General features: G+C 43.2%; 1 protein-coding gene across 3 annotated transcripts in view; it reads right to left on the reverse strand.

Annotated features, from left to right (window-relative positions):
• The window catches only part of RIF1 (replication timing regulatory factor 1), a 35,008-nt gene extending 17,176 nt beyond the window's left edge, over positions 1 to 17,832 (reverse strand). The window contains exons 1-21 of one of the 3 annotated variants that reach the window (XM_075609405.1): positions 17,679 to 17,832; positions 15,506 to 15,627; positions 13,044 to 13,122; positions 11,991 to 12,087; positions 11,056 to 11,186; positions 10,811 to 10,899; positions 10,264 to 10,453; positions 9,858 to 9,950; positions 9,615 to 9,753; positions 8,667 to 8,818; positions 8,189 to 8,297; positions 7,639 to 7,812; positions 7,131 to 7,241; positions 6,763 to 6,825; positions 6,209 to 6,309; positions 5,461 to 5,523; positions 4,661 to 4,734; positions 4,016 to 4,196; positions 2,927 to 3,034; positions 1,761 to 1,907; positions 1,343 to 1,442 (exon numbers count right to left, since the gene is read on the reverse strand). In XM_075609405.1, coding sequence (XP_075465520.1) covers positions 1,343 to 1,442; positions 1,761 to 1,907; positions 2,927 to 3,034; positions 4,016 to 4,196; positions 4,661 to 4,734; positions 5,461 to 5,523; positions 6,209 to 6,309; positions 6,763 to 6,825; positions 7,131 to 7,241; positions 7,639 to 7,812; positions 8,189 to 8,297; positions 8,667 to 8,818; positions 9,615 to 9,753; positions 9,858 to 9,950; positions 10,264 to 10,453; positions 10,811 to 10,899; positions 11,056 to 11,186; positions 11,991 to 12,087; positions 13,044 to 13,122; positions 15,506 to 15,627; positions 17,679 to 17,687 — 2,332 coding nt within the window. In that variant the 5' untranslated portion in view covers positions 17,688 to 17,832. Of the gene's footprint in view, positions 1 to 1,342; positions 1,443 to 1,760; positions 1,908 to 2,926; positions 3,035 to 4,015; positions 4,197 to 4,660; positions 4,735 to 5,436; positions 5,524 to 6,208; positions 6,310 to 6,762; positions 6,826 to 7,130; positions 7,242 to 7,638; positions 7,813 to 8,188; positions 8,298 to 8,666; positions 8,819 to 9,614; positions 9,754 to 9,857; positions 9,951 to 10,263; positions 10,454 to 10,810; positions 10,900 to 11,055; positions 11,187 to 11,990; positions 12,088 to 13,043; positions 13,123 to 15,505; positions 15,628 to 17,423; positions 17,601 to 17,678 lie in introns of those variants that run through there. The other 2 variants (XM_075609403.1, XM_075609404.1) reach the window with 2 other exon arrangements.
• Positions 17,833 to 26,454: the final 8,622 nt, after the last annotated feature.

A 26,454-nucleotide genomic window follows, 5' to 3' on the forward strand; every position in this document is an offset into this window, starting at 1 on the left:
CACTTTACCTTGTAGCTAACAGACATCACTGTAACTGCAAATTGTTGCGATTTATCCGGTATTTAACATCATTACTGCTAGCCTGCCAGCATCTGCTGTACACAGACACCTATTCATGCATGAATTGTTCTATGAATTGGTAGAAGGTTATGTGCACAGGTATTTTGCTGAGTACAAGTGCTCACGGTATTGATTATATATTGACGGCTTGTTTAATAACCACAGTAATAATTTATTTACTGCTTTAATAATTAGCAGAGTGTTCAGTATCAGTTTTTTCTGTTTTTTTATTACTAATAGCTGTCCTGTTATACTATCTATGTAGAGTGATTGTTAAACGTCATTGGGCGCAGAATCAATCCACGTACCACCAACCTGTCATTGAGTTGCACATACAGTGATATCTAACAGCTTAAATATTATATTTAGTAGCAGGACACTGATTTGGGCTATTTATCAATACAGGTTGGGTGCTCGGTACGCTACGCCACATGACGCACAATACTCACATACAGGGCAAGCACTTCTGAGCTTTCTCAGCTGAGTAACCCACTCCCCAATTAAAGCCAATTTGGTATCACTGCTTTTGCTAAGTACTATTAGGCACTAGCATACTTTACTATATACCTTGGCCATCTATCATCTCCTCATTCCCTCCCGCCACAGTACATTATATGTAGTTAATATTATCACTTTATGTTAAGAACTTATTTTACTCTATTTACCTATTAAATGTTAAGTTTTAATGCCTAGGAGTGCACTTCCAAATGAGCTTCTAGTTGCTAAGTGGTGGCAATAAATATGTCTTCACTTCTCAGCTGTAGTTAATTCTAGAATTTTACACAACTGTTCCGACAAGCTTCAAATCTATGTTTTCAGGCCCAGGGGAATTGAGCGGCTTGCCCAAGGTCACAAGGAGCTAAACCTGGTATTTGAACTAGGCTCCTCAGCTTCAAAGTCAGAGCCTTTTCTCACCTCCTTTAGCCCTAGGTCACATCCCATAAACCAGCAGTGCGCAAAGTGGGGGGCGCAAGATTCGTTGCAGGGGGCACGGGGTTTACAGAGGCCCTGCGCGCTTCCCGAATACATTTAAATTTATGCCTGGGGGAGCTGCAGGGCCTCTGTAAGTTTCTACTTACTTTGATTCAGACGCTCCTGGTGATGCGTCGCCATGGCAATGCGGCGTCAAATGACACCGCGGGGTTATGTGACATCACGTTGTCAGAATCAAGGTAAGAGGGGGGGCAGGCCAGCAGGGGGGCGCAGGGGAAAAAGATTGCGCTCCCCTGCCATAAACAAAAAAGGACTTTTAAATATAGCAGACAAATGCGATTTTCCATACCTTTCGTTTTTGGCTGAAATTTTGTGTTGTACGGGGAGAAGTTGACACCTTCCACTATTATTGCGACAACCTGAACAATCCTATCCAGCAAACACAGACCCTGAGAAGAGGGAGGGAAAGGTTTACTAGTCAGAGTATTCACAAGGAACAAAACAACATGTATGCAAGATCCAGATTTATGCTAGGCTAGTGTACAACAGCTGTTATAATTGGATACTCAAAACTCCATTCAATCTTGAAATAATGTTGGTTGAAATCAAATACTTTAAGCACACATGCTAAAGTAACATTACCCATCATTATTTCAGATAAAGGATCATCCAAATCCCACACCCAAACCCCCCCCCCCCCACAAAAAGCAACCAACACATTGAAAAGGGCCAGAAATGCACTTGTAATTATTAGGTTTGATACTCACCAATGGGAGATCTCCTAAATCGCTAAGTATTTTGGAGCACAGTTCTTCACAACACACATTCTCGTCGGTTGTTGTGACCAATGCAGCACAGCGGGCAAAGGCTTTGTACAATTCTGACCAGGTCCGTAACAAAGTCTTGATAGTGGGCTTTAACAAGGAAGAAAATAATTTAAATAAAAATAAATAATGCAGGTATTTCCCTATAGACAGTCATTGATTGCCCTCTGTGCTAGGAGCATGGAAGTGGATTGCAAATGAAGTTCAACTCTGCTACCTTTAACCCCCTCAGTGCCAATTTGTACTACCGATTAGAGATGGGCGACATTTGAGACGGAATTCGAAACCCGCCGCGGATTGGCCTGTTTCTTTCATCTACAGATCAGACTCAAAAAGGCATTGTTTCTCCCCCCTATTACTTAAAATCCGACAAACTGAATTATGGACGAAAGAGCATTTAAATATCAATGTAAAGACGTTCTGTGGATTTAATTTGAATCCGTTGACGGATTCTGAAGAATCCGGCCTGCCCTACAATGAAGTATCAGCGGCGGATTTCATTCGCATTGTGTCAGGCTTGTCCAGCTCCACTACGATGCAATAAAATGGGAAGGTCACCCGTGGGTCATCGTTTATTAGGTACAAAAACCACAACCTGAACCGTATCAGCAGTGCTGGCTCGATGGCCGTGCCATCGCACCGCGTCCCACGCTCCTTCACACAACAGTTAAATTGATTGCTGACGAGGAGCGTGGGGCCGCTAAGTGCCTCTTACTTTCTGTCCGGCACCGCCTTATCCGACGTCACATTGTCAGGACGACGCTGAGATGAGGAGATGCCGGAGCAGGTAAGATGCCCCGCGCTCTACCCCCGCCACAGAGCCCCGCTTTATTTCAAGCCGGCTCTGGCCGGAAGCGATTCCTTCAAGGACTGCCGATTTAAAAGGTCACATAAATACCCCAAAGAGGAAGCCTGGATACAAGGCAGGGCTGGGGCAATTCCATTCCTCAAGGGCCACCAACAGGTCAGGTTCTCAGATATCGCTGCTTCAGCACAGGTGGCTCAGTCTTCAAGGTGGCCCTTGAGGACTTGAGTTGCCCGCCCCTGATACAAGGCATATAAACTAGTGGCAGCTGCAGACATTGTTAAACATAAAGGTAATCACTTACCTGTGGAAAATCTGTGATGGGAAAGATATGCGTTACGGGCAACATCAAAGCACTATGCAAAGCGCTGAAGTTATGTTCCAGAGCATCGCCCTGATTTACTTCATTAGTCTAAATAAAAGGGACAGAAAGTGTTTGAATCGGGAAGAAAATGCCATCACGTTCTTATATTTCAAAAAGCTATTGATTTTTTTTTTGTTTTGTTAATGCATCTTCCGTAAATGAAAGCATTATTTAACTAGAGAAACACCATGGTTAACGAGATAGTTACATAGTAGATGAGGTTGAAAAAGAGACGTACGTCCATCAAGTTCAACCTATGCTAAATTTAGACAGATACTTTATCCTATATCTATACTTATTGATCCAGAGGAAGGTAAACAAAAAAACCCCAGGGACATATCATCCAAAGATATCTCATAAGGGGAAAAATTAATTCCTTCCTGACTCCAAGAATTGGCAATCCGATTAATCCCTGGACCAACATCCTTCTCATGTATACTTATTTGGTATATCCCTGTATACCTTTCCTTTCTAAAAAGATGTCCAACCTTTTTTTCAACAAATCTATTGTATCTGCCATCACAGTCTCCATGGGTAATGAATCCCACACTGTAACTGCCCTTACTGTAAAGAACCCTTCCCTTTGTTGCTGGTGAAATCTCCTTTCCTCCAACCTAAAAAGAGATGACCCCGAGTCCTTTGTACTTCCCTTGGGATGAATAGTTCATTTGAAAGCTCCTTGTACTGTCCCCGAATATATTTGTATATAGTTAGCATATCCCCTCTTAGATGCCTCTTTTCTAATGTAAATAAATCTAATTTAGCTAGCCTCTCCTCATAAGATAGATTGTCCATCCCCTTTATTAATTTGGTGGCTCTTCTCTGCACTCTCTAGTTCCAGAATGTCTTTTCTAAGGGGTGGTGCCCAAAATTGTACTCCATATTGACGGAGATACCAACTGTTTAGTTGCTAGTGTTCTCCTTTCCATTACAGGAAAATCTAAATTGTGCCCCCCCCCCCCCGCCCCCCCAAAAAAACCCAATTGAAATTGCTTTAGGTACGGTACATTATCCCAAACAATGGTTTACCTGATTAACGCGGTCAGTCAATGGATTGATCAAGATGCTCCACAAACGCCAGAGATGTTCCTTGTTCTGCAGGAGCTTGGCACAAAGGTTTAGTTCACCAATAACAGATTCGCTAAATGCCAAAGGAGACGTGGAACCGGAAAGGACGTAACTTACAAGAGTTTCAAAGTTGATGAAGAATCTGAAAGATTTATATATAAAAAATGTTTTAAATAAGGATATTTAAATCAAGTAAAACTAGTTTTCTGACATCAAGATGTCTAGGATATTTAGCTAAATAGAAGCTAAAATACTGCTACAAATATGTAGCGACATTGCTAAAGCTTGTTTCACCAAGGCTGCGTCCCTAGAGGAACGCGCTAGCTTCCGCGCTCCTCTGCGCAGCGCACACTCGCCTGCAGCAGGAGAGACTTCCTGTCCTGCAGGCAGAGGCGGCAGGGAGGCGTGGCCGTGTAATCACGGAGCTGGTTCGCCTTCATTGGGAGAACCGATCATGTGACACGGCCGTCACGCGGGAAATACAAACCTGTTTGTAGCGCGAAGCGGCGGTCTCCCTGTAACGCGTCTCCTGCACTATGGACATAGCCCAAGAGCAGAGCTTAGAACAAATTTTCTTTTACCAATAGCCAAGAAGTAGAAACCCACCTTTCTTCCATAACACCACTTTCCAAAAGTCCAGTATGAAAAAGAAGTTGCATCAGAAACAAGGCGGGAGTTCCCTGGATGGAGAAAGGGGTGTGAATGCAAGGTGTCAACATTCACATGTGGAAAAGAAACAAATGTAAAACTGAGCAGCTGGTCTAGTTGACATGTACATCTTAAAAGCAAGTCAATACCATTGTAAGGGTTTCAATAATGTGGTCATTAGGGTAAGGCCATTAAAGTTCACAGTACAAGGATGGCAGAAACATACTTTAAAGTCATTGCCAGTTAAATGCAAGCCCAAAATAGGAAACAAATACATAATATGGCTGTTAACATTCAGGCAAGAGCCATAATCTAAACAGGGGGGTCCCTCAGAGCAGCAGCACACTTACTGTAAAATCGCAGAAACAAGGGAGGCTTCGGGAGCTATTAAACCTTTTTATGTGCCAGTAGAATTAAAGAAAAATAAAAAAAAGATGGCCACCAGCAGTGTCCAATAGGAAGCCGCACAGTCCGTGATCAGATATTGCAGCTTACGAATGGCCTGTGGAAGTGAGGTTTGGATAGCAGCCATATTGATTTCCCAAAAGGGACCAGAAACACTGGCAGATAATTCATGGGGGAAAGTGCTGCTTAGATCCTATAAAAATATATTCACAATGGAGTAGGGAGGGGGGCGGTGCAGCTTTAAAGTGCTACAATTTAACATAGGCCCATGATTTGAATGGCCCGGTATGGTGGTTTGGGCGACAACCTAAGACATTTCTATTTCTTACATTAAGAAGATCCATATTTGCCACCTGATATGCTGCAGATCCAAGCACTTTTTGTGGAAGTCCCTTTATGGTGCATTCAAGAAGGCTCTAAAATGAAAGAAAACCCATGTTAGAAAGATATGCATGCATTGTTCTTGTGGTGAGCAAACAAGAAAATGCTCATCCGTGTAGAACAGCGATTTTCAACCGGGGATCCGCAGCCACCGGGGGAGGGGGGGGGGGGGGGGGGATTTTTGCAGAGGAAAGGAAGAGCTGGGAAAACTCTACCAGCACCGGTGGAACCCCACATAGCAGTGACCCGGCAGCTCCCCCGAGCTCAGCAGCCGTCTGGTCACTGCTATTCTTCCTCTGCATGCTAGTCTATCAACTTCTGGCTGACAGGAACGAGGAAGGATCGTGTAAGAGCGCGCTGGGTGTATGTGTGCAGGAGGGGGGGGGGGGCAGTGTGTGTGTCGGGGGGGCAGTGTGTATGTGTGTGTAGTGTGTATGTGTTCGGGGGGGGCATGTGTGCATGTGTTCGGGGGGGGGGGGGCGGCATGTGTGTATGTGTGGGTGGGGGAGGGGGCATGTATGTGTGTGTGTGGGGGGCATGTATGTGTGGGGCGATGTGTGTGTGGTCAGGGTTCCCAAAAATGTCACAATCTAATTCTGGAGTTCCTTAACCAAAAAAGGGTTGAAAACCACTGGTGTAGAATAAGTCTTCCAAACTAAATAATGGACCACAGAAAAATGCCATGGGTGTGTAAAACAAAAAAAAACCCCACACACTTACCATTGACTTTTGTACTGGAAGTGCATCGGAAGAGATTATGTTTTTTAAAGTCTGCAATAAAAGGGTCAGCACTTCTGAGCCTTGTCGCTCTTTTTTGTTCCCTAATAACGAGAAGGGAGGGGGGAGTTGAGATTGTGTAGTAGAAACTTAAAGCAGCACTCACACCCCCCACCCCAGAGAAGAACTGCAGCTTAGGTCATTAGTTATCAATAAAGGTAATCAAAGGCTGAATACATTTTAAAAATAATAAATTAAATGCCAATCGGCCTGCCTTTAATAGAGAATACTGCCTTTTCTATAAAGGCAACTAAAGCAGCAAAATACTGTGTAAGGTTAGGAAGGGCTTTCTTATTGGCTATTACAATAAGTCAGATACCACAATTACAGCTCCACATCAATACAGCAATTCCCCATATAGAATAAAAATGTGTCTAAATGTGGCTGTATAACACGAGCAAAAAAGCTCTTAAAAAAAAAAAACACAATTCCTTAACAGATTCAAGATTCATGAACATTAAATATTTTACTTGCAATAAATATTTCATTATGCCTACCTGTGTCAATGGCCGCTTTCACAAAAGCTATCATGTCCCTCCAAACAGCATTCACAATCACATCTGAAAAGACAACAGCGCCACTTGAGGCAAGCTAAACATTTCCAGGAGGCCCGACATGCACATGCTTTCTGGTAACCGGTTCCATGCACGGGTATATAGGGTGGATGTGGTGTGGCACCATTTGATAAACATTTATACAATCACTCATTAAAAGGCCATAGATGGGTAATGATTAAATAGTGAACATACCAGGAGGCTACCAAGTAAAAGAAAAAAATTCTGCAGTATCCAAAGACCAACAAACCTCCGGAGTGACACACTGCCCTCTTCCTTAACAAAAACATGGATACATTACAAGGTCTTACCAGAAGCATCTTTTCCTACAGAAATAAACCCGTCTTGCATAGCGTGCAGGAGAGTACCAGCATGTTTGCAGAAGAATGACGAACTGCTGACCAGTGGATGCTGAAGTGGCTCTGCAGGGGGGAAACATGCTGTCATTCAATTGCCTACACAGATAAAACATTCACATGTAATATTTTCTATATGGAACCTACAAAAGCCTGCATATATTCTTATTTAATGGGGATCCAAGTGAAATATAAAGATATATATTTTTTAAACTAAGAAATTACAAGCGATGGTATAAAAAGGCCATTATAAAACAAAAATATGTTGTAATTATTGCACACACAATGCACTATCCATAACAATTTGCGAGCAAAATTATATTTATTGTATAAAATGTTTTTTCCAGGGGGGATTGTAACTTAAGTAACAAAGTGAACCTAGAAACCCAGCAGCAAGTCAAACTACTGGATTACAAGGAGGAAAGATCACATTTCTGTGTAACATTAGGCAATAACCACATACCTAAACTAAGCACAAGCTTGTTCTGGTTGGCAAAAGTAGTAACTTCTGGGCCCAAGAAAAAATGAAGCATCATTTCAATTCCCAAAAGATGAATGGATGGGTAAACTGCTGAGGCCAAGAGGCTAGAACTCAAGTTGATCTTTGGGGTTGTTGGAGAGCCAAAGGGGAAAGATCCTATTAACCAGAAAACAGAATTAGGATATCTACATATGCTGTACATCACCGTACCAAGTATATGGGATAAATGTAGCCGTGCCAAATGCAAGATAACCAGACGCAAGTGTTACAAATCATCTGAATTAAAAGCACAAAGAAAGCTTGGAATTTACAAAAAATATTAATAATAATTTATATTTGCCCTACACCCAGATCAATGTAATAACTGATAATTACAGCACAAATGTAAATAGTTTCTCACAATCATAGGTAAGTTAAAGGGGGAAAAAAACAAAACAAACAAAAAAAACTTTTTAGCAAAAACTATACTGATCACGCTGTGCAGATAAAAGACACAGAGTTCCTAAACAGTGGCTTTGGTTTCCCCAGGTACCTGTTCGCTGCATTGGTGTAGATGCATTTAAACTTTGATTAGGCGTCCGTGCTGGAGTTGATGGAGTTGATTCTACATTTAAAGCACGTTGAATTAGCGGCAAACAAACCTATAGAAGAAAATACACTAGTTGACCTTTACAACCAATCATACACATCTCTTGGAGGGAGGAAACCAAAATAAGAATATGAAACCCTACCAGATAACTACATTTTGCTGTTACGCCCGTCATGCATAATGAATCGGGAGGGAGGGTAGTAAATCAGACGTACATTAAATACCTCATATTACTGTATGTTAAAATTTAAAATGAACAATAATGGATTATTCATGAATATTGCTGCAGCCAAAAACCCTGCCGCTTGTAAATGAGCCCCACATACAACTGGATTAAAACAGACGGTCTAAAAATGTGACTTTGTACTATAGGATGCAAGGGACAAAAAACATCAAATGCTGTACTGATGAATTCATCTACCTGTTCAAAGTGGACCGGGAGCTGAGATCCAAGTCTCACCAGCAGATACCACCAGACTTCTATCTTTGTCAGTGCCAGGGCCTCCGTTCTGACATGGATAGAACTTAACGGCTGCATGAGCAACTTCAGCCTCTTCGTACTGCACATTATATCTGAAAGGACAGGGGTGGGGAAAATAAAAAAAAATAAAAAATTATTATTTCCCCCCCCCACACAACTATCCATATGCATTAACGTCACTAGCGGTCGTTCCGGTCAGTTCAGAAACAAGATCTGCTCATTGTAGACAACATTGGTTACAATATCATATGTGGTCCTTGTGAAAAGTGATTCTTTACATATACAATAGTAAAGACAGCACTTCACATAACATTTATATATTTCAAATCATGAGTAGTGCACGGGATGAAGTACCCCCTCGGGTCCCACATAATCAGATATGGAGGAGATGGGTAACCTTATTAATTTTTGTGCCATTGTTTTTGGCCGATTTACGTACTTTTGCCCATTTCACTCTTTAGCACATTCTGGGATTACCGTGCTGCAGGTGTGACATCTCCAATAGGGGGCAATCTCTGTTATATGTACTCATTCTCTGATACAAACTATACTGATGTTCTGCTTTCTTCATACCCTCACTGAGTAGTGTGTTCATGGAGTGCTGGGGTTTAGACCATTTTTTTTCCATATTTGGTTTTCTTTAACGTTAATGGGGCTGATTCAATAGTTAGAAATCCCTCCCCCCCCGCCCCCCAGTTTGGGAGTTTGCGGCCAATAGCAGCCTCAATGGCCGCCAATTACTTTATTGAATCAGTCCGCAAGTACTTTGTAAGCACATAACAAATCATTACCTTATATATGCCAAAAAACAAACAAAAAAAAAAAAAAAACACTGCCATCGGGAATATCTAGTTAAGCATTCCCAAAGGCAAGGAACTGATCAGTTACCTGGATTTAAAGAAAAGTTATCAATGAGGCTCTTCCATGCAATGAAAGCTATTTTCTTTACTGCTGGGGAGCCACTTCTGAACCCCAACTCTTCGAGCTGCAGCAATGAGTTGATAAAACTCCCACTGCGATGCAATGTCTGGGGGAAAAAACAAAAAAAAAACACAATTAAGTTTACAATATCATAATATCATATTAAACTTCAATTTAATTAATATTTTAACAACCATTAAGAAAGTTTACCTTTCCAAGTATCTTGACAAACAAGGGCCACAGTTTCAAAACATACGTTTCGTTTTTACTGGAGAACAGTTTTTGTAGCTCGGCAATCATTTTCTGCAAGACAAATATATATATTTATTTTTAAATTAAGCGAATTCAGAAATTTGTCCTCCCTCTCTATATCCCATGCTATTTATGCACCAGCACAGGGGCGGCCAACAACTGGTCAGGTTTTAAGGATATCCATGCTTCAGCACTTGCATTGAAGGAGGGATACCCTGAAAACTCGACCTGTTGGTGGCCCTTGAGGATTAGAGTTGGCCACCCCTGTACCAGTATAAAATAGCATAGAAATTAAACAAAAGACAAAATGCATAGCTTGATAGTTAGCTTTCTCGCACAAACAAGACATGGAAAGCACACTTACAGAAGTCATCAGCTGTTCAGTAAACGCCGACACTTCCGGCTGTTTCTGAAGCAACCATGGCATTCCCATTTCTAAGGCAGCCGCACTCCTCAATCGGACTTTGGGTGAGGAATGAACCACCAGTGGGATAATTAGCTTTGCCCATCGAACAGCCTCATCCGCCATCTGTGCAGGCGTCTGTTCCAAAAGTCTGAAATAACATACTAATCTGTCACATCACACGGACATACAAGCGACTATCGGAAAGAAACATTTCATGGATAGTGTCTCAGATGTTGTCTTTGGTGACAATATCCTGCACTCCTGTTGCAAACACTACAAATGCATGGGACTATGGGTACAGAATGCAAATAAATACAGTAAAGCAACAGGTGATCCTAGCACAACGGTTTTACAGCTCCACTCGGAAATGAAAACACAAGTATGAATGGGTGTTTTAAATTGGCACCCGTTCCGAAGCCCATCAAAAAAAACGTTTATGTGATAAAGACACACACACACACACAAAATGTAAGCGTCCTAACAAGATTATCTAGTGACCCCTTACCGTATCACAACATTTAGTGCTTCATGCTCAAGGACATGGGATTGAACATCTTTAAATATACTTTCTAATGTAGAAAGTATAGACGGTACCTAAGTGATAAAAAAAAAAAAAATAGATAAGCCTTTACATTTGATCCTCACTTTTGCCAGATTTATGCAAAATACACTGGAGACAACATGTGCAAAGCTTCCCGGCATAGAAAGTGTGAACAGGAGTAGGGGAGCAAACTACAAATACAAACTCACCGCCTTCCCAACTTCCTCAGGGGGAAAGCTTTGTTTAGAAATAACCCAAAGTGCTCGTGTGCAAGTATTTTTATCTGTGGCATTCACAGCGATACGGTTTAATGCCGAGAGGAATTCTTCGATCTCCGTGCCTGAAAAAAATAAATAAATAAAGCCACACACACGTTATATTAATACGAAAAAGAAAAGTAAAAAAAACACTAAACTAAGTCTATTATACATGTAACAGACCATAGCATTAACGGTGTGATCTGTGCACTAGTTTAGTGAGAAGTTACAAGAAAAATTCAAAATGTTTACTTTGCTAAATATTTACTTTAATGTAGAACAGGTAATGAGAAGAAAACAGTTTCCAGATATTCAAATATATATGGTGATTAAGAATCTTAATGTGTGTTATATACATCTCACATGACAGCATGCCGTGGTGTGTATGCTACTCATTTCAATATCACAAATTAACTAGCTTGGTCATAACTTGTTTAAAACCAATAAGCAACATAATGTGTAATGCACAACCATCAGTAACTGGCCAAACTAACCAATAGGAAGATTACGGAGCTCCTTACTGGTGGTCAGATTGTGCTGGGGCAGAATAGCAACACTGCTTCGACAGTGGTCATTTTGCAGAGAGCAACCGTGGCAAGTCACAGGACAACTGATGCTGCCCTCATGCATCTCAGACAGAAATGTGGTCAGAAGATAGAAGGACACACACACACACACACACACACACACACACACACACACACACACACACACACACACTTTACGGCAGCATAAGAGGAGGTTAGAGGCGGCGAGGGCCTGGTCTCCACTGCCATAGCACCAACCAAATATATATTGTTATAAGGCCTTAATAAAATGCCTTTCAACAGAGTAATATTCCACTGAAAGGTTATGTTCGTGTGGGTCCTTATCAACCGTGTCATTACCTGATAATCCAGATACAATGTTGTTGTTAAAAAGACAAAATCCCAATGCCTGAAGTGCAGCATTGCTGAGATCTGAATCCTCGTTAGAAATGTGTGCCTGAGACAGATACATAGCATCAGTATTGGGGAAGAAACATTGTTATCATTGCTGTATTTGCTTTTAAGATAGTAAAATGTTGCAGACTGTTTTTAGAGCACTAGAGCAGTTAATACAGGGCTGCGCCGCAGTTATAGAGGGCCCGCGTACTCCCCCAGGGCATTTAAATTGCTGGCGGGCCGCACTAGGCCTCATTTGATGCCGGAGCCGAGCGGGCGCAAGCAGGGGGGAAAGTTTGCGCACCTTTGAGTTGAGGGATCAAGAGAACAAAACAAACAAAAAAACATGTGAGCAGTAATATGTTTTATGTTACTACAATTTCATTATTATAATAATAATAATAATAATAATAATAGCATGTTCTTGTATAGCGCTGCTAATTGTACTTAGCGCTTTACAGAGACATTTTGCAGGCACAATCCCTGCCCCGTAGAGCTTACAATCTATGTTTTTGGTGCCTGAGGCACAGATTATTGGATCAACTATTCTTATTGGGGTTTAAAGGATACATAAAGGAAAGAGGTGGTAAGGGAAAAGTTATACTGTACAGTACATAGTGCCAACAGCCCTAGTACAATGCGTTTATTTATATGGTTTGGACATATAAAGCATGTTCCTTCCCCTCCTGCCCATGTCGGCTACCATACCACTGGTTAACCATGGGGTGCTCAACACCAATCCTCAAGCCCCTGCCCCTCCCCCAACAGGTCAGGTTTTCAGGCTATACCACCTTCAACTCAGGTGGTTCAATCAGAGGCTCAGTTAAAGACTGAGCCTCTAAGCCACCTGTGCTGAAGCAGCAACTGATTGAGCCACCTGTGCTGGAGCAAGGATATCCTGAAAACCTGACCTGTTTGAGGGGGTTTGAGGATTGGAGCTGAGCCCCCCAAGTTAACAGATCGAAGGAAAATAAGATATATAGATATACATATACACAGTATATATTATGCAGTTACCTTAAATACTTTACCAAGACGTGGGAACTGTCCTCCAACCAGTACAGTGAAATCCTTGCCTTCTTCCCCACTCAGGCGGCTAAAATTTTAAAGGGAAGAAGAGTCATTCAACCAAGCCTGGTACTTCACCTGCATAGATATGTATGTATCTAGCCATATGGAACTACATATACATTGTGTGGTGAGTGCACATCCCAAGGCAAAAAAATCGCCATGTAAATAAATAAATGCAAAGGACAAAAAAAAATACCCCACCCCCACCAGTACAGTACATAAGAAAAATAAATTCATTCTAGTTCCCCAGAGGAACCATCACCAAAATAGTGTAGCATTAAAGACCTTCATAGGACAGGCAGCGCCTCATGGCTACTACTGCATAAAGAACACAGACACTTGCCAATTTTATGTTAAGAACAGATCCATGTACTGTATGATGCAGTGGTGCTCAACTCCAGTCCTCAAGCCTTAACATGTCAGTTTTCAGCACAGGTGGCTCAATCAGAGGCTCAGCCTTCCTGTGCTGAAGCTGGGATAACCTGATCTGTTTTGGGGAGGGGGTCTTGAGGACTGGAGTTGAGCACCCCTGCTTTAGCACGTCACTGCCTTGCTGTATATTGCATAAATAGATTAAGGGCAGCAAATGCATAACTAATTCAAATAAAACAGAAATACGCTACAGCTGTGTTTTTCAACCAGGGTTCCTAGGAACCTTTGGGTTCCCCGAGCATCCCTAAAGGGTTCTCTATCATTTTCAAATTGTACCAAATGCAGAAGAATTTACAATGCATCTAATCGCAGACACACTATTAGAGAGGGCTGGGGTTCCTCAAGCAAAAAACAAAAAAGTTGGAAACCACTGCGTTACAGTATTTTTTATTTTTGCAAGTCTGAAAATTCAGCACAACTGCCAACGTAGTGACATCCCATTCTGTATTGTCATGTTACAGTTTTACGTGCTGCTTATTTGTGATATATTCTTTGTGAAGTTATGGGAAATTGTAAGCTTCATTCCTCATTGTAATGAGAAGCAATGCACATTTTTGATCTTATAGCAGGAATTTGAATAATAAAAAAAACAAAAAATAAAACAAAAAGGAACAATTTTACGAGCAATAATCCTCAGAGTGGGACATCTCGCCGCTGCGGTAAGTGCATTAGCATTAGGGGTTAACTTTAGGGTTAGGGAGATATGTTTTTAGGCTGAGGGTTTTTTTTATAATAAGGGAACCGTGATAATGTTTTCAACCCAATGTGAAGCGGCCGGTGGCGAGATGTCCTTGAAGTGAGGCGAGTGGCAGCTAAAGGTCCTAGACAGACAATCCTGTCCAAAATGGATATTGTGTTTTTTTATTTTAACATAACTGGAACTAAGGGGATCTCCACCAGAGCTGAACTATGTTACCATCAGCTCTGGGATCCACAGACCATACTTGTGGGACCAGTCAGACACCCAACCTCATGGGACAGTTGTCCTAAATGCCCAATGGCCATTAGCCAAGGGCAACATGTCCTCACGGATGCTGGCTTAAGGGTCACTTTGGCAGCCACTGATTGGCTGTAGTGCCAATTGGTGGCTGGGATTCAGGATAGTACATTTATTGGTCCACATGGGTGGCCATTGGTCAGCGCACAGCCACCTGTAGGGGTCCAAAAACAGAAAAAAACAAAAAAACAAAGAGAGGACATTAGGGTCCAACGGTTTTAACCGTCTTAATAAAAAAGGTGCTGAACACTATCACTACAGTATTAATTTATATTAAAATTAAATAGGTTTAAAATAATAAATATATATTAGTTGTCACCACAACTGTTGGCTTGTTTTCTTGGATTATTAAACATAATGATCTATTTAAGGCTGGTGCTCTAGGCTGGGAGAGCTGGTTAAAGTAGTAGTTACCGTCGGACTTTGGAGGTGAAGGAATGGTTTATTCAACATGTGTGAAATAAGATGTTATGGCTTCAATTGATGGTTAATAACTGTTGCTGTGACCTTTACCACCATGTTCTTGTGTTGTGTCACTTATTAATGCATACCGTACGCACAGGACACGTTCTCCTCAGCAGTGGCCCGTCAGTGTGTTTCTACAATCAATATAATTGGTTATACTTGAAGTTTTAGTTACATATTTTGGCCAAAGCATAATAAAGCTTATCCTGTAGCAGGCCTGTCCTGCTGGTACTTAGATATATATGTGATGAAAATACACATTTGTAGTAAAGCTCACCAGTGTGTTGGAAATGGCATTACATAAATTGCAGTATTCTCAGCTCTGGGACCCTTTGGTTCCAATTTAGTTTCTTGTGCGACAAGGAGGGATCACACCTTTTTGACGCCTGGTTTTATCAGGGGACAAAACTGTAAGCAACGCAGAAACCAGGATACACAAAGCTGAAAATAGTACAAGTCAGCTGGTATTAAAACATTTATTTTCTAATAAAATTATACATCAGCATTTTTTTACTTCGCAATGGAGAGATACGCATCCGTCTGTTCTGCGTGTGAGGTAGAGGGGTCCTCCAAGGTTTCTAGTAAAGGCAACAGGTGGGAATCCTCTGAATAAATAGACATTTTCCCTGAAAAACGCTGACAAAAAACAAAAAATAAATAAATTGTGAGCCATTTAACTGAAGTCTGAGAACTGCGCTATAATATATACAACGTTTGACAAACCTATACATTTGCTCGCCCCGGGCGAGTGGATTTAACATCGTGGCGAGCTCCTATTGGCCCAAGCAGCACACGTGTGGTACTAGGTGGCGAGTCGATTTTTTTGTTTGGCGAGTAGATTTTTTGACCACTGAATATGAAAAATATATATATATATAAATATATATATATATATATATATATATATATATATACACACACACACCAATTTGTATACAGAAATTACATTTATTGATAAAATGTTAAATTAATGTAATTTCTGTATACAAACATAAAATGCAGTTTATCATCAATAACTTTAGAACACTTGACTTTTGTCACAAGCAAAACCAGTGTTTAAAAGTAGCAACAGGTGTCACAGTTCATTTGGCAAAGGTCATTTTTAATTCCTATATCTACAGGACCTTAATATATGTATAGGTGAGCGGTTGAATTTCTCTTCCATGTATAATCTTTCAGGTAATATCTACATTGATGTTCCTCAGATACTTAGGATGTGCAGTTGCAAGACAGTGTCTGTTTAAACCCTTGAATGCCAGAAGAGCATGCAACATTAGTCTCACTTCCAATAAGAATTAATTTAATAAAATATCAGTGCCGACATCAAATATGTATAAAAAGCATCAACACATTGAGTGAGAATGCAAACCAATGATATTGGAAATGTGTTCTTATAAAAAATATAGATAGACAGCCCATCAGCCTTTATATTGTACTTTAATACAGGAGGAAACTACAAGCATTCCACACACTGCAGTGCGTCTGAGACTAGGCCATGTGCAGGGTCCCATTCCCTGACCACAGATCAGTATGTATGTCTTTCTTTATATAACGCCATTAATGTACATAGCGCTTCACAGTAGTAATACACGTGACAACCATATAAATAACACATAATGGGAAGAAGTGCTTCAGACATAAAAGTAATAATGGGAAGAAGTGCTTCAGACATAAAAGTAACATTTAGGAAAAGGAGTCCCTGCTCCAAAGAGCTTACAATCTAATGTGTTGGTAGGAAGAATGTACAGAGATGGTAGGAGGGTGTTCTGGTAAGTGCGTCTGCAGGGGGCCAAGGTTTATGTATGAGGTGTTAATGATCAGCCATGATATGCATCCTTAAGCAATTGTTAGGCCAATTCCCCGCTGGTGCTGAGCGCATTCATGCTTTGAGAGCACCGGGTGTCCTGGCATTTACATGTGTGCGGGGGGCATTGAGCACGCTGGAAAGTTAGATTTTTATTGTATTGTATGTCTTTATTTATATAGCGCCATTAATGTACATTTTTGTTTACTTAAGCGCCAGTGTGCCCACGCACACCGCGTGAGCAGGGACGTACATATATCTATATATGCAAGTAACCGTGGCAAGTGCCACCCGCTCAGCACTAGTCAGGTATTGTGGGGAAGTGCATTTCAGAGGTGTGGGGCAGTCAGTGAGAATGGGTTAAGGCGGGAGAGAGGGCTTTAGATACAAAAGGGGTAGAGAGAAGACATCCATAGCATCACTATCCCCTCTGCAGTGTCCTCACAAGCCAAAGTCAGAGTAAACACCCAGCAAAACATAACGATCCACATGGACCCCTCCTAAATCCAATGGACCCCTCCTAAATCCAATGGACCCCTCCTAAATTCACATGGACCCCTCCTAAATTCACATGGACCCCTCCTAAATTCACATGGACCCCTCCTACTATGCATCGCTGCACACTCACTCAGGCCCCTCTGCTAGGACAAGTGGCTGAGTCACCGCACAGACACACTGACACACTTATGAGTGACACTCAAGTCTACGGGACCTCCTGATTTCTACAAGCCTGATCACACGTACGTGATATGACACGCGCCACGCACACAGAGGGGTCAGGTCGCCTCCGCGCGCATGGCGGTTAATGTCGCAGCTTATATCCACACGGGGGGGCGCCCGTCCCTGCGTGATCGCCCTCCCCCGTGACCTCGGCCAACCTCACCGTTTCCATCCACCCAGACGAATTCGGCTGCGGGCAGGCCCTGAGCTCCGTGTGACCCGCTTGTTTCCCCGGAGCGCCTGCCTCCCCTACCACTGCCTGCAGCCTCCTGATTTACCCGCGCTCCGCAGGCCCCTCCCCCTCCATCTCCCGCGTCTAAAATGGCGCCAGATTGGGTAGCAGCGCGGGACGGCTAATCGAACCCGAGCTCATTGATGGAGGGAGAGCGCCGAGTGCCAGATGAGCTCCCTGCCGTTTCCAACCCCCTATTGTAGCAGTGCAGTGTGCAGACTTTGGGGCTATCACCATCAAGATCAAACACTGCATAAAATAACATATATCAAAGAGGGAATTGCACCATATGTGCTTTCATACACATACCCTGAGAGCTGTTTGTGCTACAAATTAATTAATAACATTTGTTTAGTTTTTTTACCTTTTTGTACCACAAAAATAACATTTTAAACCAAATAAAATCTAACTTGTTTAGACTGCGCTTATAGTGCCGACGGCGGCGTCACGCTGCGGTTGCTGGAAAAATCAAATTGACCTTCCAGCGATCGCAACCAAGCCGTGGCGCCGCTTCTACTATAAGCGCACACGACGGCGGCAATACATTTGTTTTGCTGCGACCGCGTCGCCGGCACTGTAAGCGCGGCCTGAGAGTGTGACTCAACTGAGGCCAATGAGCCCACACATTCAATGGTCCCTTACTCACCTGCACTCAGGTCATCATTGTGCTACTATTTAGTGAGACCCACAGCTGATAATATTCAGGGCTATTTTTGTGGGCAAACCAGTAGGAAATAAGTTCAGGCACTTTTTTTTTTTAAAGAGAAACAAGGAATTCCATATTCAGGTTATGAAATTATTAGGATTAATGTTGGAATATTCATTGAAAACGGATGTATTGTGGTTTACATAGAAAAACATCCTGTTTTATTATGATTACAGCACCTGCTTTCCTTACAAAAACCTTCACTACGCATTATATTTTAGTGCTGTAGTGTAGACAGTGCTGTACATAGAACTATTCGGACACAAGATCCCTTGACCAGTAGAGCTTGCAATCTAATTTTGATACCTGAGACACAGGGATGAATTATGATAAAATAGAAAGGGTGATATGATTTGTCCAAGGCCACAAGTTGCTTGCGCTGGTATTCAAACCTGGTTCTCCAGCAGCGATATTATAAATAAATTACTACTTCAAGGGGTCTAATGCACTGTAAACTCCATTGAAAATCAAGGCAAACCTGTCAACTCACCTGGCCTCTCCACCCCCCCCCCCCCTTGCAACATGCGTCTTTTTACTGACTCCCCACGGTCTCCCTAAAGAGTGTAGCAGTCACACACGGAGCCATGAAAAATAGTCTGGCTGTCTTTTCACACTGGGGGCCAGGCCTGACCGGATTTTTTTGCAGTCAAATCCTGGGTTGGCAGTAGCGTGATGACGCAAAAGTTGTCATAGCACCAGGTGGGCGGAGCATGTGATGACACACCGCACTGGTTGAAGGGTTGCCAGGTGTCCAGTATTGAACCGTACTGTCATGTATTTGGACACACTGTCCAGTAAAAGATTAGAGGTAATACTGGACATGTATGTGTCTGGTATTACCTCTCTGGACATAGTGACCTGACCGGCTTGGGGTCTGTGGGATTTCCCACGAGCAGGGCTGTTGCTAGGGGACTGGGCAGCTTCCTCCATCCTGATTGGCTTCTGCTGGGTAATACAGCTAATCAGGAGGAGGTGTTGGAAGCCTGAGGATGGGGCTAATGAGAGGGGGAAACAGCATGGAGCGGAGAGAGAGGTGTGTGTTTGTCTCTCGAGCATGTGTGCGTCTCACACTTTTCACCATTGTGTCCAGTATTTTTGGAGAAGCCACTTGACAACCCTTGTGGTACCTGTCTGTTTCCGTTGGCCATATAATTGTGATCCTTACTAAAAGGGCACTCTCCCTATCTGTAACATAACAAATAAGGGGGTGCCTGGTCTCTTCTATCACTTCATGAACATAATCCCTATTTATACTCCCTGAGGCTCCTCTCCCTCGCTTCCTATCCTATATACTCCCGTGATGTCAGTATCCCTGTGGCAACACAGCGTGGGGCCCAGCACATGCTATTAGCCCCTTGCGAACCATTGCTCGGCTCGTGTCTCTGACTCCCTGGTATGCCTATGTCCGGGTGCATGACAGTCTTCAAATGATTTTCATATACTGTGTATAGAACACTAATCGGAGGTCCGCCACCTGTCCTTCTATATGCAGCTTCTTGGGCCATTTTCTCTTGATAATTTCTCTTGATATCTGAATATCTTTTTTATGCAGTGTTGCACTGTTCTTGATACAATGCCAATGCTGATAACTGCATCACAATATCCTTCCACTTGCGATTTTTTGATGGCCATTGATGTGTAACATGGTTAGTCCACCCTGCCTCTCTTCCTCTCCCCCCCTTTCACTTAGGGTCCTTAGCAGTCTAGGTTGTGACAGGCTATTCTGTGGGTGATTGACCCCCCTCATGCTCCTCTCTGAGTGACAGCAATGGTGGTGGTGACTCAGGGACCCTGTCCTTGAGCCCTCCCCTTTTGGTTCCTCAGAGGGGAAGTACCAAATTTAGTCAGTTCTCTTCCAACCGAGTGGAGGTGTGGGGCCTGTCTCTTCTCCCTGTGGGAGAGAGAGGCCAGCCAGGTCCTCATGGCTGGCTGGCTTGCTGGCTTGCTGGCTGGCTGGCTGGCTCAGCAATATCTAAGGCTTCACACAAGGAGTGCCAGCACCATCTACAGGCCTGGGATCCTCTGATGACCCTGCAACCGCTGTAATACCATCGGCTGTAGTGACTGCAATAAAGCCTTTGTTCCTATTTTACACCTGCCTGAATTTAGTCTGTGAGCATGGTGTATGAGAGTGCTTCAGAGGGGACTGCCTCTAAGATCCTTAGAGCCTAATGAAGCTGGAGGCGCTGAACACTGAGTTCAGAACATCAGATGACATCAAAAGCCTGTCCTGGTCTCCATATCACCGCAGACAACTCAGCTCTCCTGAACCCTCATAGGTATGCCGCACCACAACACCTCTAGCTGCAACACGTATGTCGTAGAGGGTGCGGGTACATATGCTACAGATGTTTTTGAGGCCATTTTCCCAAGATTGAGATCATAGCAGGTCAACTTTAAATTTTGCAGCATCTGCCTCTGCTACATCAAATGTTGTACAATTGGGCTGGGCCTTCATGCTGTTCCCTGGCTCCCTGCATGCTCCACCAATGCCCCTCTGCCCTGTTCCTCTCTCCTGCTCCCCCTCTCCTCCTACCCTGCACTGAGCACTAAACCCTCCCTACTGCTCTCCTACCCCTCCACTCACTCCTCCATTCCTTACCTCTTGGCCCACCACTCCTCGCACTCCGTCCGATAATCACACACCCAACCTCATTTACCTTAAAAACAGCCAAGTTTCAAACTGTATTATCATTTGGAATACCAGTATACTCAAAGTCAGAGTATATCTGCCAGTGATGAACTCCAGTCCTCAAGGACCACCAACAGGTCAGGTTTTAAGGATATCCCTGCTTCAGTACAGTCTTTGACTGAGCCACTAATTGAGCCACCTGTGCTGAAGCAGGGATATCATTAAAATCTGACCTGTTGTTGGCCCTTGAGGACTGGAGTTACTGGGTGAGGGTGGGTGACGGAGAGGGTGGGTGGGTGACTGGGTACTTGTGGTGTCCAACACACACACACACACACACACACACACACACACACACACACACACACACACACACACACACACACACACACACACACACACACACACACACACACACACACACACACACACACACTTTCTCTCCCATACACACTCTCTCCCATACATACTCTCATACACTCACTCACTCTCTCTCATACATACACACACTCACAGTGGAGTAGGCAGTGACAGATATCACCCCGCTCCCACCACTGCTCCGCTCCCCCCCCCCTGGGCAGGCAGCCACAGGAACCGGGGCAGAGGGGGACACACCGCGCCCACACGCTTCACCCGCTTCCCCCCCCCCTTGGCGGCCGGACCCCCCCCAACCACCTCCCGCCACAGGCAGCCAGCCAGCCACGGGAACTGGGGCAGAAGGGGGACACACTGTTCACCCGCTCCCCCCCCCCCTGGCGGCCACACATTCCCCCCCCCCCACCATCTCCCGTCCTGGGCAGGCAGCCACGGGGATCGGGGCAGAAGGGGGACACCACACAGCGCCAGATCGGGAGCGAGCACGCGTCACTGGGAGGCTCATGAATATTCATGAGCATTTCACTCACACTGAAACAGGGGGCGTTTAGCAGATACCAACTCGTAATGACGTCACCAATCTTCACTGATCAATCAAACGAGAACGGATTGACCTGCACCTTTGATCTTCAGAAGGTAAGTTGGTATTACACACATTTAACTATTGAAGTAAAAAAAACAACACTTAAAAAAAAACGGCAGCTTGAACTGCAGCTTTAAGGATGTTCTGTCACCATTTATTGTTTTCAGTTAAGAAACATGCCCTATAAATTTAGTGCGTGTATTAATGGCCCGTGATTGTTTTCATGCAGGAAGAGGAGGAAGCAGGTTCTCAGAGGAGAAGCTCCAGAGTATAATTGGATCAGACCCACCGGAAGATCCTCAGTAAACTCCAGATCCGACAAATATAAACTAAAAATGCCGTACTCTGAAACGGGATAATGATCCCAGAGAATACTGTGTGCCCCCAACAAGGGTCCACCTAAGATAGGGCATTATTGAAGTGATGCAGAAGATTCCCAATCTACCCAATACTAAGGGAAACAAGCAGAAGTACCTCCCCAGCGTATGAGTGAGCGCTACCAGGGGAAGAAGCACAGAGTAACCATATTGTTTGACACCAGTGTTCTTTGGCGAGCATTGTAAACGGCTGTGAATAAAGCTTTTGTTTGTACTGGAAATGTTCCTGGCGCTCATCCTTATTCTATCTGCATATCTACGCCCAGCCTGCATGAACCCTGAAAAGTTAGGAGAGACTGTGCACAGCCATGTATACTATGTGTGTGTGTATATATATATATATATATATATATATATATATATATATATATATATATATATACATACATACATACATACATACATACATACATACATACATACATACATACATACATATATATATATATATATATATATATATATATATATATATATGTAGCCATGCATAATAATGACTGCGTACATCTTCCCTGTTGGCAGTAAGTCCTGGTAAGTACAGGCCTGCCAACAGTAGTTATGGAGGTTTTCCCTCACACCCTGGTGTGGTGCCCTGTGTAAGGAAGGGAGTGGCTGTATGCTCTGAGTCCCTGGATAGTGACATCAGAGATGCGCCTGCCCCCTGAGGTATAAAGGGCACAGCACTGTCAGTTAGTTGTTGTTGGCCAGCAGTTGCGTGAAGCAGCTGGTAAAATGTATGCTCCTGCATAAGGGATTGGAGGAATACTTTTGTGACCCTAGTGCTGTAACTAGCGGTAGCAGAGTGACCAATCAAGTCTGTCTAAGCCACACTGTGTCCAGGGACCTGGCGCAGGGGTGATATCCCTAGGAGAAAGGGAATCCCACTTCAATACGGGAGGGCGTACCTGGCAAAGGGACAGCACGACGAGATGTGCAGCTAGAGCCGGCAGCTGCATGGGGCAGTCTGCTACATCCCAAACCACAATAAAGATGTCATGTTCAAAGATACCCCCGCTGTGTGAGTGTGAGATTACTCTGCAGTGGCAGTCACCACCGAGAAGGAGTTCCTCACCAGGACCATCTCCCTGCGGAAGCATAGATCCTGATGAGGTGGAGGCGCTGCACATGAAGTAAGTTGGACTCGTAACCACTACCTCAGCGACCTGTCCTGCTTCCTCTATAACACCAAGCGGGAGACTCAGGAGTCCTGTTACTAGCAGGTGCACCACCACACACGACCTTGTAATGGGGACCGGTTAGACCACACGGGCCAATGTGAGATTGGGTGGGTCAGACAAAGGGGGTCCAGCCGTTACATATATATATATATATATATATATATATATATATATATATATATATATATATATATATATATATATATATATATATATATATATATATATATATATATATATATATATTGGTTTGTTATTGCCTGTGAGATAACGTTTCACAAATCTCTTAAAAATTTGGTCATGGTTGTATTCATTATTTTCAGCACATTTATACTTTTACTAGTTTATACTGTTAATAGTCAGGTGTCATTGCTCTAACACCAATTACATGGGATGTGAGCTCCAAAATTGATTTTAACATGTACATAGTCAAAAGTATGTATGTATGTACTGTATGTATATCTCTATTTACATAGTGCCATTAATGTACATAGCGCTTCATAGCAGTAATACACGTGACATAATCATATAAATAACAAATAATACAAATAACACCTAATGGAAAGAATTACTTCAGACATTAAAGTGATATTTAGGAAAAGGAGTACCTGCTCCAAAGAGCTTACAATCTAATTTATGGCTATGGACGCAGGAAAACTCAGCCACATAATATGCTACATCCATCAAAATATCCCAGTGACTCTAAGACTAAGAGAACAATATAGAGATTAATTGATGATTAAGGACTATATAATGGGTTTTAGAACAATATTGTAATTTATAACTTATATAGGGTAAATATGAAGGGAATTCATTATTATTAGCTTTATTGTAAGCTCCCACGGTATTGCCCTACAGACATTTCCAACACACACAAAGAAAAGCATAATAACAAGTTAATATGTATTGTTTATTGAACAAAATTAATTAACATACAAATATATCATACAGAATAATATCAGTGTCGCCAGTATGTTTAGTCTCCAGTGCAGATTGTTAACAGTTAAGTAAACCTTTGATTATTAACAAAAAACATTAGTTTACTGATTAATGTGTAGTTGCCCTGGGGAGGGTTATAAGGGGGGCTGGGGGGGTATTATTATTGAATATATCTGAATTCAGTAGCAATATTATACAAGAGTTAATTGATCTAAGAAATTACTTTGGAGCCTAGTTCAATATCTAGACCTGTGGTGATATGTATATATTAAGATTTTATCTGTACACCTCCTTTCATCTGTTTGTAGTGTAATTCATAGTTTTGTTTTATGATGTTGCCATTACTGATGTTAACCTATTGCTCCGTTCATATAAGGCAATTCATTTTTTTCAGTAACCATGGGGTTAATCAAACAATACAGCAAGGTATATGCGAAGGCTTAACAGACCGATCTGGCAAGAATCCCTGAGGAAGCGACCAATAGAAGTTGCGAAACGTATTGGGTGGAGCCTCAATACGTAGGAATACGTTTGGTGAAAAATCGGTGACGTTATCTGGGGAGGAGAGGCACGAGACGCGGCCGTGAGGTAAGAGAGGAGAGGGACGCTCACAGGTCGAGTCCCGCATATTGCTGACGGCGATACATTTGAAAAGCACAAAAGACATGGGAATTCGTGAGTGTAACTCCGAGTGCTATGTGTGCATAATAAATATGTAAAAGTTTTTAAACTATATATATATAAATGTAGGGGTGTGTGTGTTAGGCACCTTATGCTGTTGCAGTGCGTGCCCGGAGAGAGTGGGGTAGGTTCCGCGGCGGCCCGACAGTATAGGGCGCCGCCATGTTTATTGCGCAACATTCAGAGGGCACTGGCAGAGCAGAGAGGTTGCGCATGCGCAATGCAAGCGCGCGAACGACGGGCCAATAAGGGAAAGGCTCCGTTGGTGTACTACAACTCCCATGAGCTCTAGCACAGTCACCTGATGTCTGGGAACCAATCAGAGGGTTGGAATGACGGGGGGAGGAATTGGAAGCGTGGGGGAGAGACCACGCTAGGCAGAGGGGAACCGGAGGGCAAAGGAAGAGGTAGTGTGGGTGCAGGGGGTCCGTGACCTGCCTGCATAGGACAGATCTTCCCCGCAGGTCCTAGTAGTATCCCTGAGCCACCGTAGAGAGTGAGTTGCAGCAGGGACGCCCTATAGTGGTAGCGTTATTCCCTTACTGAGTAACAGTTAGGGACAAAGTGCAGAGTTGCGGTTGTTGCAGTAATCTGGGACCAGACGGCTGGACACTGCGACATCAGGAATCAAAGCGTTGGAACGACGCATCCTTTTCGAAGCTGTCACCGGTCACCGCAGTGACCGGAAGGTATTTACAAGTGCACCAACACCGGTCAACAGGCGCTGATCCCGCCTTAGGGAACACTTTTTGGTGACACTAGTGGAGTGACCAAAGGACTGAGCCTATACAAATACATTAAAGTACATGGACACGGTGTGGTGGCACGCGGTGACGGGACAGAGACATTACTCAATAGGAGCGTGGCCGAGCCACTAACGTTATAAGGACATTATCAGTTATCAGTGTGTTATGTATGGTTGCCAATGCTAAGTGCTAAGATAAGTGATAAGGTATTAGTGATTATAGTAAAGTCCGTTCAAGCATATGTGTGTGGATATATTTCTTGCCCAGGGGAATCTTACATGATGGGGATCCTGGGTAAGTGGAGGCGCTGCCGCTAATATAAAGTGTTACCCCAGGCTCCCAGCTAGCGGAGGCTCAGATCTCCTGGAGCCACAGGTGTATGCAGTACCCGTAGTCTCTTTAGAGTATCAGAAAGAGGGCTACATATATATACTCTCTTTTTGTTTATGGAGAGTATGGTGAGGTCCGTTATCAAGAGCTAAAGTGACCC

The sequence above is a fragment of the Ascaphus truei genome, chromosome 7 (assembly GCF_040206685.1).
Source record: "Ascaphus truei isolate aAscTru1 chromosome 7, aAscTru1.hap1, whole genome shotgun sequence".
In the NCBI taxonomy this organism is placed as follows: Eukaryota; Metazoa; Chordata; class Amphibia; order Anura; family Ascaphidae; genus Ascaphus; species Ascaphus truei.